At 39.3% G+C, this 13,012-nt stretch overlaps 1 protein-coding gene across 1 annotated transcript; it reads left to right on the top strand.

Moving 5' to 3' along the window:
• The first annotated feature begins 3,781 nt into the window (after nucleotides 1-3,781).
• Nucleotides 3,782-12,527, top strand: LOC134825436 (EH domain-binding protein 1-like). The gene is made up of 6 exons (XM_063837612.1): nucleotides 3,782-3,900; nucleotides 4,062-4,119; nucleotides 4,331-4,417; nucleotides 5,870-5,929; nucleotides 7,275-7,415; nucleotides 12,396-12,527. Exons 1-6 carry the CDS (start codon nucleotides 3,797-3,799, stop codon nucleotides 12,525-12,527), a joined length of 582 nt encoding a protein of 193 aa, XP_063693682.1. The 5' UTR covers nucleotides 3,782-3,796.
• Nucleotides 12,528-13,012: the final 485 nt, after the last annotated feature.

Here is a 13,012-nt window from a genome sequence, read left to right as displayed (position 1 = left end):
TAACTTCTCAGCAAACCAGCTTGTTTAATTCAAGTGAAAATTTATTTTGGATCAATGGACCCGCAGGAGCTGGCAAAACCGTAATCTTGTGTGGAAAGATTATACAGATTGTCCAAGCTAATGGAACCGTTGTGGAAATCTACATGTCCAGATATCGGATGGGAAATCAAAATTTCATGTCATCATCGTACGAATAACGGGATATGTAAATCTTACATGGTTCACAAATTATACACTCCGCTTGCTGCAAGATTATCACGTGTTTGTTGACGATATTCAAGTTTTGATGGAATACGATGGAAGACTTAGAACAATACAATGATCTGTTTGATACATTGCTGAATCTATCATGTTCTAAAACTGTCTGCATAGCTTGCGACATTGCACAGTATTGGTTCGTCACTGAAGACGCGGATATCTTCAACTTAGCAAGTTCATTAGCTAAACATTTCTCGTCGGGTCAACTGAAAACTCTATCTAAAAACTTAAGAAATACTTGTGACCTATCAAATATTCTGACGATACTAAGAAGTCAGTTTGTTGGATATTACACAAGTCCAGGACTCAGTTCTCACAGTTTGGATGCTTTACTCATGGTTTTACCTGAACAGCGACCAGGCCATTTCATTCATGGCCCCAAAACTGTAGTGCACATCATGAAGACCCATGACGAATCCTTGATAGTCAATATCCTAAACGATGGGCAGTTTACAAGAAGCCCGACTGGTCCATGGACCACTGGTCTATGGACCACTCTAGGTGGTCCATGGACCACTGGTCCATGGACCACCTTATCACTGAACAAGTGGTCCATGGACCACTTTAACAAGGTCCATGGTATCAGCAAGCACTTTAGCTTCCATTATCATATGATCCAATCATACGGTAGACTTCTTCGCTAAGATTGCAAGATGTCAGTATTAACTACGAAAAACGTCGCAGAGATATATAAGATGAATTGTGGTACACAGCCATCGTCGTTTTCGATATACAAGACAGATACTTGTACACCACTACTGTGTTTTCAATATGAGCCACTCACTACACAACGAAATCCATCGGATTACAAATACTGATGAGCATGCAAGGGATTTCCTCTTTCAACGTGGTATTCTGAAGTCCTCTCTTTCCTGTCCTGGCTGCACACCCCAACTTCTGCACACACTGTGGTGAGCGCCATGCCTCTATATCCTGCGCTGCTATGGATCCTGTCAACATAGACGCTCCTATCCCAACTAATTCTACAGCTCTCCCTGTCCCTCCTTCCAGATGCCCCGACTGCACAGTGCTGAAAAGAACGGGTCCTACAATTACAGTCCTTGATGGTGTCGAAAGAACCGTCACTATCACAGAACGAAAGCTCTGCCCAACCCACCTTGTTGGAGACTCCACTGCTCCTCCCCCTTCCCCTCCTTCCCCTACCTACGTTCCGGATTCTCCTCCACTCCCACCAACCTTTATAGCTCCAGAGTCCTCTGCTCCTCCTTCTCAAGTCGCAGATACAGACCTGGATTTGTCTGTGCACACTGAGCAGATTCTCGAAAGATTAGAGAGTGGTGACGATCCACTGAACCTGCTACCTAGAGACCCCTCTCCTCTACCTACCTCCCCAACTGTCGACTCTCCCCTCAACCTCATCGAGATACCGCCTCCTCAACCACTACCAGAGAGCTCGGCAGGACCTATCAGACGGAGGAATACCACACGGAGGAACATGGAAGCAGCAATCCATCAACAATATCCTCTTGTTTTGGAGATGGTGAAGAGTGGGACGAGCGCAAGGCAGGCTATTCAGCAGATTCAGATGCCCAGATCAACGTTCTACAAGTGGCGTTTTGTTGCAGAAATGAAGCTTGTCGACTCCTCACACTATCATCACCTAGCTGATCAGTTCAAGGGAACCAAGCTGTGTGATCAATGTAAATACTGTTTATTTGAGGACTCTGCCTCTCTCAGAAAGACAGAGGAGATGAGGAAGAGCTCCGACCTTCTCCCTCTATCTATGTAAATTGTATGTTATTTACTTTTGTAATACTTATTATACATATTGCAATCATAAAGATGCCAATTTCAATTGATAATAAAAAATTAGATATAATCTTCATGAGTTGACTTATGGTGGTCCATGGACCACTGTACCTTGGTGAAGTGGTCCATGGACCACCTATAGTGGTCCATGGACCACTGGTCCATGGACCAGTCGAGCTTCTTGGAGACTGCCAAACGATGAATTGGATAAACTTTGTAAAAGTTTTGATTATATATGCATAGTTCATGATAGTCTAATTGATGACGATGTACTGAACTTGGTTTCTCAAACTCTTGAAAAACGATGCGTTACGAAAGACAAAATAACTCTACTTGACAGTATGAATTGTTACTCAGCTGAGTGGCCAATAGTTATTGTATTGCATGAGATGACACATTCAATAGTAGACCTATCAACAAAAGATAACCTGGTATCACTTTATCTTCAAATATCACGTGCTCGCGTTTATTGTGTTGTTGTTCTATTCCCAGAGGACAGAAAAACATTTAGACACAGACACATGCTGAGTGCTTTTGAAAAATTAAAAGATTGTGCACATTTGATACTTCATTAGAGTTCTAATTGTCAATTGTGTTTATGAATGACAAATTTAGGATTTTTGTAGTTTCAGATATTTTTTATAACTTTTAGGTCAATTTCAGAGATCTTTAGACGACTATAACTTGAGTAATTGGAAGAATTTTAACCTATTATAAAACATATGCATAGCGTACTATGCTACTATGATCATGATTGATAAAGATATTGATTTATTCAGCTTAATATGTTAATATGCTATGACGCATTCAAAATCATAAAATAGTATTTGCTCTTTGGATCATTCTTCTCCCATCATGGACTAGTCCACCCTCTTCAGCTATAATATTAATTTCAGCAGAACTCGCTTTCTTTTATTTTCAAAATAAATTGGTTTGAAAATTTTCTTGAGACAGTCAGGTTAAGTGATCTGTCTCTTGATCTGTCTTCTTACGATCTGTTTTTATCAAATACCAGCTTATTGTCCATAACTAACCCAAGGTTATTAACAGTAGGCACAATCATTACCAATGTGTTAGGAACGATTTCAACCCTGGAAGTCCTATCTCATTGAGAACTTTACTTGGTCCAAAGCCTATAAGTTGAGTTTCACAAAGCCTATAAGTTGAGTTTCACAAAGCCTATAAGTTGAGTTTCACAAAGCCTATAAGTTGAGTTTCACAAAGCCTATAAGTTGAGTTTCACAAAGCCTATAAGTTGAGTTTCAGATTCAGCTGCAGATGGTATTGAGACTCCCAGTTCTCTATCCTCACGAAGCAATTTTTAAGTTGGTTTGCTAAGGTTTTGACCTGATCTGAGGGTTTGAAAGATTTCATGATTTGATGATCATCTGCATAACCAATAATGGAAAAACCAGATTCTTTGATAAATACAATTATCTGTTATAGATAAATAGATATTGACAAGTACTGCACCCAAAGCATACATACATATATAATATACAATATATAAACTCTTTTTATTTTCCAGTACATTTGCAATATATGACAATACAGATGACGTCTCACGTTATGGGTAAAGATCATGTATTTAACTAAAGCGGTTGCTCCTTTAACTCTGGTTCTATTTTCTAAGCTGCTTTCTTTTAACTTATATTTTCTAAGGATGTTAGGGTAAAGATCATGTATTTAACTAAAGCGGTTGCTCCTTTAACTCTGGTTCTATTTTCTAAGCTACTTTCTTTTAACTTATATTTTCTAAGGATGTAAAATGAGCAAGGTATGGAGAAGGCTGCAGCGTGTTGGTAAAACTGCCTACAAGTTTGAATTCACCATAAAAGTACACACTGTTACTCTTGAATGTGTTTCTGGATGGTAAGCTGTTATTTTCTATTTATAATCATAAATATATGCCCAAATTTTCCCTAGAGGGAAGTTCTTGTTTTCTTTAGAATTCAAGATTGTAATATACTTTAAAAGATTTCCTTGACACCATGTTGAACTTATTCCTCAGCTAACCTAACATTATTCTACAGGACTCCAAATCAAGTGTCAGTGCTGTGGGTTAGAAGGGGGAGGAAGGTTCGAACTGAGGTAAGTTCTGGTTGTGGCCGGGGGGGGGGGGGGGGGGGGGGTCTAGCTCTGGTTACTTTTGATATATTGTCCTAATCTTCATATTATAGCTTAATTAAATTGTTTAGCATCTTAACCCTGATGATCGTACACTATTGAATAAGTTGTTGGGTATCAGCAGTGTTGTAGGCATTACATATGCACATAATATGATGAATTTTCTAAATTTCAGGCAACATCATGGACAACCCTACCTGGGAAGGACACGCAAGGAGTTGTAAACTGGCACGCTCTGGAGGCAACCATCACACTTTACATGGTTTGTTGAATAATAACAACTTTGAAGATTGATGGTTTGAATGCAATGTTACACTTGACTAAGATTGTTTACATTATATAGAGGCCTGATTGTAATCTTCAAAAACTTTGAAGATTGATCATTGATGGTTTGAATGCAATGTTACACTTGACTAAGATTGTTTACAAAATACAAATAGAGAGGCCTGATTGTATTGGTAAACAATACTTTTTTAAACTGGTTTGTTTTGTTCGGTGCAATTCTACTTATTTTGCAGAAGATTTTAATGAATAGTAGTATAGAAAAATAGAAGTTGCAAGGATGCGCGAAATTAATATAATTTGAAGATTTACTTTAAGAACAGAAAATACCTAAATTTAACCTGATATTAAGAATACTTCAGTATTAATCCTAGTACTTGTTGACTATCTTGTTCAACATATTATAGTGTGTGGAATGTAGTAATGAACTTTTCTACTTTTGTAGCAGTAACATACGTGTTACGCCAAAAGGAAGCCTTGAAATATGTGCAAAATATTTTCAAGTTCACATCAATTCCAAGTACAGAAGTCGAACAATTATTACAGTGTTTTGTTCGTATTACTAAGAAGCAGGTTCAACATCCTTGGATACGAGAACCAGCCCATTTTGGACCTGGCTCGCGTCCGTTATGTGAACACATGCCGAGAGCTCAAACACTTCTTAAAATCCTTTATAATACACAACTACTTACTAAACTGTCATGTGAATAATATGGATCACATCACAAATGATACGTCACTGATTGGGCCATGTGATGTGATACCTGTGGGAGGCCGGAATGAGAGGTTCCTAGTTGTTGGTCACCGGATTCAACTGTGGAGTTTAAAGAAATATTAATGAATGCCATAGTTATTATTTAGACACTGATGATAATCGGTCTAAATTTTTAAATGCTTTTATTCTTAAATTTTCCGATCTGGAGATGTTGCGGGTCAAATTTTATGTATATTATGTAATATACATTATACATTGTATACACTATGTATTATACACGATACATATTGTACACCATAGTACATAATAATGATATGCACGATGGTGCCCACTTATTTGAAGCGCAGCAGGTTCTAAGAATGATTTGTAATTGTAATAATATTACAAATCATTATCATAATTATGCTGAACGTGTGACAAACATTTGAATATTATGAGACGCTAATGAAATAAACATATTTTGAATTACTCAATGTTACATCATATAACACTAGTGTAGAATGTAGATCAAACAATATTTAGTCTTAACTTACACCGCACAGTATTTGTAACATTGTAAGCTAATCTGTCAATTGCACTTCAACCACTTATTGCATCGGCTTTATTCACGAGTAAAATTTCAGTATTTAGTGACATTTACATTTATTACAAACGTATTCTCTTGGAATGTAAAAACAAAGTAGACAAAACAATAATTCTTATTTTACTGCTTTTCAGGATACCAATTCCCAGAAGAAGAAGTTCGATGACAAATACTGGACTCTGATTGTAGAGAATGTGAGTTATTTAAATAGGTTAATTAAATGTGTTGTTAATTAATTGTATTGTTAATTAAATTTAACCACGCTTCGACATTAAAACATACCCCAAAAAGATATAATATATCCAGGCCATTCAAGCGCGACCTAGTACTATAGTACGTAGTGTATACCTAGCGTCTGGAAAATGAACATTGTGAACCTTAATTAAATATAAATATCTAATTCTAACACCTACCCAGGTTACTATACTAACTAATACATTTATTGTGAATGTAACACAAGGTACAGTGTTGATTTAGAGGGTTTCTCTTTCTCAATTTGATGAAATTCATCTAAAATGAACTCCACTTTACTATTCACTGATCAAAGCCTTATATTGAAAGCTTTTCATGAAATTACTTATTGAGAAATCTCTTTAAACCAGATTTGCTGATCAGAAATCTTTACTTTAGGCGATATTCTGAGAAATCTTTGATATTTAAAAAACTTCTCAATCAAGAGCAAGTATTTTTAGCAGTATTTTTCTCCACACTTAGTTTAGAGAGGCACAAATTAAAATTACAAAATTCTAATGTTGGCACGTTATTTAGTATATCTATTTACATAAGTAATAAGATAATTATTCTACTTTCAATGCAGAAACTAAGAGAGAAGATCACAATACTCCATTAGATATTTAATCTAATCTAGATATATATTATATAAGTATCCTTTATGACATTTTCATTCAAATAGTTTAATTAAATCTGATACCAGGTTTATTTGAAACCCAAAATTTGTAACTTAATTAATTTATGACGCATATCAAGGGTTTGAACTTGAACCTCTCACAGTCCACAGATTAGTTATCTTATTTGAACCTCTCACAGATTAGTTATCTTATTTGAACCTCTCACAGATTAGTCGTATTATTTGAAACTCTCACAGATCAGTCGTCTTATTTTAACCTCTCGCAGATTAGTCGTCTTATTTGAACCTCTCACAGATTAGTCGTCTTATTTGAACCTCTCACAGATTAGTCGTCTTACTTGAACCTCTCACAGATTAGTCGTCTTATTTGAACCTCTCACAGATTAGTCGTTTTATTTGAACCTCTCACAGATTAGTCGTCTTATTTGAACCTCTCACAGATTAGTCGTCTTATTTGAACCTCTCACAGATTAGTCGTCTTATTTGAACCTCTCACAGATTAGTCGTCTTATTTGAACCTCTCACAGATTAGTCGTCTTATTTGAACCTCTCACAGATTAGTCGTCTTATTTAAACCTCTCACAGATTAGTCGTCTTATTTGAACCTCTCACAGATTAGTCGTCTTATTTGACCTCTCACAGATTAGTCGTCTTATTTGAACCTCCCACAGATTGGCCCCAATGGGAAGCACAAAGCTCTGGCCACTAAGAGGATCAACATGTCCCAGATGGCAGACCCCTCACTTCACCCTCAGGAGACTAGAAGAAAGTACAGGATGAAACCTGTTGCTCGTAAAGTTCATCTGACCGAGGTAGGCACTACTGTAGCATTGGAATGTTACACTTAACAGTGAGCAAGGGGGGGGGGGGGGGGGGGGTAGGCACTACTGTAGCATTGTAATGTTACTCTTAACAGTGAGCAAGGGGGGGGGGGCGGGAGGGTGGTGCCAATTGCATAAAATGGCATAAAATGGAGAACTACTCAAGGGTTTTTCCATTTTCTGCATAGAAAAAGACTCCATTTTATACCATATTATGCCATATATGCATATTATGCCATTGCCCCCCCCCCCCCCCCCCCCCGTGAGCAAGTTTAGTAAAGATTTAATGATCAGTTATTCAACGAGATATCATCCACCATATATTTACTTATTGTATTTCGTGACTATGTATACTTCACAATTAGTGTTGGGAGTTGTTTATCCTGGCAGATTCAAACCTTAAACTGTATGATGTGGTAACCAAAGAAATGATGTTTGTCTAGATGTTGTATTTACAGTTTGTTAGAGTTAACACTGCGTACTAACCAAAGAAATGATGTTTGTCTAGATGTTGTATTTACAGTTTGTTAGAGTTAACACTGCGTACTAACTAAAGAAATGATGTTTGTCTAGATGTTGTATTTACAGTTCATTAGAGTACGTTAAGTACTAACAGCAGATGTACAAGCTGCTGGATCAGTATCTCGTGACATTTGCACTCAATTACCGTGGGCATGCACTGTTTAGTGCCCAGCTTTACCTTTCAGAAGTGTTTTTCTGTCCGGTACTCCTAGCCAAAATTTCTAACCACCAGGCTACTCGAGCGGATCCCAATTTTTTCGAAAAAATTACTTGAAGAAGATATTTTAGGGAGTTTTAAAGTTACTAAGTTTATTGGATTTGGTCACTTTAAAATTTGTGTGTGTGTATATAATAATATAATAATATATTATTATATATGTATTAAGTTTGCCGGTTTGTGATCAATCTCCTTTCCTCTAGAGCATAGCATGTAGGGATGTAGGGGGGGGGGGGGGGGGTATCTGTAACCTTGTAAATTTGGTAAATGAGCTGGCAGAAGTTGCGATTATCACAAGTATTACATATTTGGAGTTGATAGAATGTTCGTCCTAAAGAACTCACCTACTGGCATATTATTATTGTTTGCTTGACCCGTCACCCAGTTAATCTGCATTATAAAGGTCAGATAGTATCCCGTCCAGATACTACATATAATCAAATTAGCTGTATTATTAGTTATTAGGTGTAGGACTGTAGGTGTAAGCAACACATCAGCCGTTTAATGAGCCGTGACTGTTGTTAGCGGAATGTGAGGAATGTTGCATTTTTTTTCTAAACTTATTCTATTGTGAGGTGTCCTTCAAAAAACTTTTAAACTATTATTTGATAGTTGATCTACCAATCATAGCCATAAATATGTTGTGTCGAATAGTAGCTTTATACAGGCACTTGTATATTGTGAAATGAGGTTAAATTCTGTCACAACTACTTACTTACTTTAGGTTACTTTAGGTTAGGTTCGCAGGGATTCGCTTCTGGACAAACAGTATCAAGTAAGTCTCCAATCACTCCTGGCTTAGATCGTTTTGTAGAGTCCATTCCAGAAGAGATTTATTTGTGATGGCGGTATACCCTTTTTTGGGCGGGGTGTCCGGGAAGCCTTTCAGGAATTGCAGGGAGGATTTGTAAGTTTCCAAGACTTGGATTGTGTTTTTAAACTTCCTTGGGGAGCAGGGTTCCATGTTTGGCTTTTGTATTTGCTATTAATCCAAAAGAGTTTTCATATGGTCGAGATTTGAGGCATTGTGCCTTGTTTGTTAATGCAGGCACAGTGGCCTTTACACCGTGTCGGGAGCTTTCTTGAAACTGCATGGTGATGTCGTTCGGTGCTAATCAATTCATCATCTTCCATGTATGGATTATGGGTGTATCGTTCTCTGCGTCTTTCGTAATGAGAGAAGATTCAGGATCTGCAGGCGTTCCTGTAACACGGTGCTGGCAGCCACTGATATCGACGAGTGTAGTTGTTCGTTGGATGCTTTCAATTAGCTTCGATAATCGCTGATCTTGTAGGGTTCCACACCGGGGCCGCGTATTCGAGTTTGCTTCTCACCATGGTTTTGTAGAGTGTGAGGCTGAGGAAGCGTGACCTTTTGACTCGTAAGGACCCATGACTTCATCTTCCTTGCTGTTTTAGCCATCTGCTGTATGTGAGAAGACCAGGAGCAGTCATTTGACAGGAGAAACCCCTAGGTCCTCACATTTTGGACTGGTCAAGAGTTCTTCTTTTTTATTTTCATTTGATAAAATTTAACAGGAATATTGACTGGTGAAGGGCAATTTCTTACAGTAATGAATTGTTCAAGCTGTAATTCCATTATTTCGAATTTGGCCTCATTTAGTTGATGTTGTTCGTCAGGGCCCAAGGCGATTACATTTAGGGAGGTGTCTTGAAGTAGGCTTTTGGTTGCTAAGGCCATGATTTTTACCAATGAGCTTGGTGCCGTCAAGCGAACACCTTTCCCAGAGCGGTAACCAATGTATCAAGTTGGTCGTCAATGTAATAGAATGAAAATAATGGGTCCCATACTGTTCCTTGGGGTTACCCATGCTTACTAGCTGAAAGGATGATTTTGTTCTTCCACGGACCACAGTTTGCAGGGCAATCCTTAGGAATTCAGTCACCATTGCAGGTGTCTTTCCTTTTTTCATAGCGTTTTGCCTTTGCAAGTAATATATGATGATCTACTTATCGACCGCTTAGGCATAATCAAGGTATACAAACATCACCTCGTTGCCGTCGTTGAGAGTTTTCAGCGATGGTATCTACGTGGTCTATTAGTGAGTTTAAGCAGCTTTTTTCTTGCGGAATCCATGGCTGTGGGGGGAGGAGGAGGAAAGCTGTTTGACTCCATATGTCCACAAGATGATTTCGACCACTCTCTCAATATCTTAATAATGTGAGAGGTTATCGAGACAGGGCGATAGTTAGCGGCAGATGTTCGGTTCCTTTCTTGAAACACGGCGTGAAGTACTGTGTCTTCATGCCGGATGTTGACTCCGTTATCAATGAGCGTTTACAGAGTAGATAAATTGGTTCAGCGATTGTCCTTCGACATTTATTAGGATCTTGGCCGGGATGTCACCATCAGGGTCGGAGGCATACGGGTCTCCAGTTCCTTTTATGGCATCGGATATGTGTCTGCTGTGAAGGTGAATGTGTTGAGATCTTCTTTTGGAGAGGATCTAATCCGGCGAGGCATTCTTCAACCTTTTGCAGAATGTGGGTTGCTGAAGATGTGGACATATTGAGTCTGGGAGAATTTCTGCTTTTTCGCTGGGTCCATTTAAGTGTTCCGTTTTTAATCTCTAATTGGGGAGACGGATGATTTTACCTTTGCAACACGTTTAGCGTAAGAATAAAAAGAATCTTGGGTTCGTCTTTATTGTACTTACGCTTTAACTTCTTTTTCGTTAGTGCATGATCACAAGGTCTCTATTTCGAAGGTAAGAGATTTCACTTCGGTTTTCAGCATTTCGATTTTTCTCGGAAGTTGGGTTGTTTTGGAGTAAGTTCACTTTATTGGCGGATTGAGTTTTCTTCTTATCCTCTTCATTGTGTATTTTTCAGGACTTGGCGGACTTTACGGGGGGGGAAAGGGCCCAGACTCCAGTAGGGTCTTTAAGAAGGCGAGTTCTTAGGAGGGTTATCTGGAGAGGACAGTTCGGCGTTATCCGCACAAGAAAGGCACTTCCATCTGCATCTCATAACCGAGTTCTCTCAAAGAGATCCAGTTAACAGCTTATAACAGACGGTTCAATGCTTCAAATCTGCTCTATGAAAATCAGTCGCCCGAAAAGAGTTTCTGTCGAAAGATATAGGATATGTTCTTTTGGGCAGGAGAGGGTTATTCCCGAGAACGAGCTCGACTAGCCTGTTGGTCAGATAAGTTGGCATTCGGGATATTTGTCTAACTGTGTTCTGTGGTTTAATTTGTTAGGCAGAGATACGCGATGGTGTTGTTATTTCTCGATGGCTTAAGATCCTTTGTGTTCAAGAAATTTCTCTCCATGAAATCAATTAGTTCGGAACAAGCTTGCTGGTCACAAAGGGGTTGACCAGGTAAAGCTGGCACAAGAGTCCCAATCTATATTTGGGAGGGTTGAAATCCCCATAATGTAGATGTCAGGTTGATCGATCGTTCGATGTTAAAGTATTTAGTTTCTCCGCAACTGTCCAGGACTGCTTTGAGGATCCGGGGGAGGATCTGGTGGTCGGTATATAACGGAGACAAGGGCGTTCATAGAGTCTATGAAACAATGCAGCCATTTACGCAGTGTTTGTCACTAAAATTTACAGTATCTGATACTCTGCAGCGAGTTGTAAAGTAAAGCACACAACACCCCTTTTCGACTATGACGGTCTGTCTTCTAAGATGTTGTACCCTTCTCTAGCTATTTGGAGCATCAATGATATATGGCTTCAACCATGATTCAGTGATAGCGAGAATAGGGACGGTGGTCTTCCTAGGTCGTCAAGTATGTGGTCTTAGGATGAATGGAATCTTCCATTTAACATGCTGGTTGGCGGCTGGGAGATGGACCGCTGCATTCAGTAGCAAGATACTTGCGAGGTTGGGAATGAAGTTTAGTGGCATCGGATCCGCATGGCTGGTTTGGAGAGGCACCTTGGCTGAGAAACTGTGCTGGTTGGTGGGAAATGTGTCGAGATTTGCTGAGAGGATGTTTGGCGTATCTCGGGGGTCCATCTGGTCCGTTGTGTCTCTTGGACAAGGGGCTGGAATTTGCTCGAAGTTCCTCATTTGGAGTTCATCCTGGGTTATAATTCCGTTTTTATGTTTTCCATGAGCTTTCTAAAAAAACGCACTATCCCTCTCAGATGTACTGTCTTTCGTTGTTGAGGGGTTTATGATATTCAAAACGTGGGTGGGGGTTGGGGGTGTTGAGGGTGTTTAGACTACCCATGACTGTCCAATTCATAACCACCAGGAGGCGGCCAGGACTTCTGTTGTGTTGATTCTATTCTTCTCGTATCTTATGGGCTGCTCGTGTGAGGCAGGCGATTCTGTCAGTGAGATTCACGTTTTCAAAAGTCTTTTGGACCCCGTTCCTTTAAGATGATGGAAAGCCACAATCGCTGTTTAAAAACCATAACGTGATTGCAACTGAATTACGGCACAGTTTAGGGGTGGAAAAAAAAGTGCATTTCTTCCCATTCCTGCATCCTCTGCGTTTGTCGTTCTCCGAAATTGGAAGTAAAGCGGCGGCACCTGATGGGGTGGCTGGTATGAGCATTTCTTCCCACCAATGAGACGTTGCCAGTGAGGCCGTGGGGCACTTCCACATAGTGTATTCCCGGCCACCTTCAGGGTGTTATTTGCGGTATCATCATGGTCTACCTCTCTAGGGCTTTCCCTGTCTTCATCCTCTTCCTCATCTTCATCTTCATCGTCGTTTCCTCGCCCTTACACCAGATTAACCTCTTTCATATTGGATGATTGTAATACTATCTGTTTTCTTTCTTGGTAGGTTTCTGGGGAGGTGAAGTGAGCGTGTGTTTGTTCTTTTGAACATTCGGAGCAGAAGCCAAGACTCCTCCTAAGGAA

This window comes from Bolinopsis microptera, chromosome 13, assembly GCF_026151205.1.
Source record: "Bolinopsis microptera isolate Bmic1 chromosome 13, MBARI_Bmic_1.0, whole genome shotgun sequence".
Taxonomy (NCBI): domain Eukaryota; kingdom Metazoa; phylum Ctenophora; class Tentaculata; order Lobata; family Bolinopsidae; genus Bolinopsis; species Bolinopsis microptera.
This window is presented reverse-complemented; position numbering and strand designations above follow the sequence as displayed.

Excerpts from the sequence above, each read along its gene's own strand:
- LOC134825436 (XM_063837612.1), top strand. The coding sequence starts at position 3,797 with ATGAGCAAGGTATGGAGAAGGCTGCAGCGTGTTGGTAAAACTGCCTAC. Across the intron at positions 3,901-4,061 it reads CTTGAATGTGTTTCTGGATG|GACTCCAAATCAAGTGTCAG; the intron begins GTAAGCTGTTAT and ends ATTATTCTACAG. Across the intron at positions 4,418-5,869 it reads CAACCATCACACTTTACATG|GATACCAATTCCCAGAAGAA; the intron begins GTTTGTTGAATA and ends ACTGCTTTTCAG.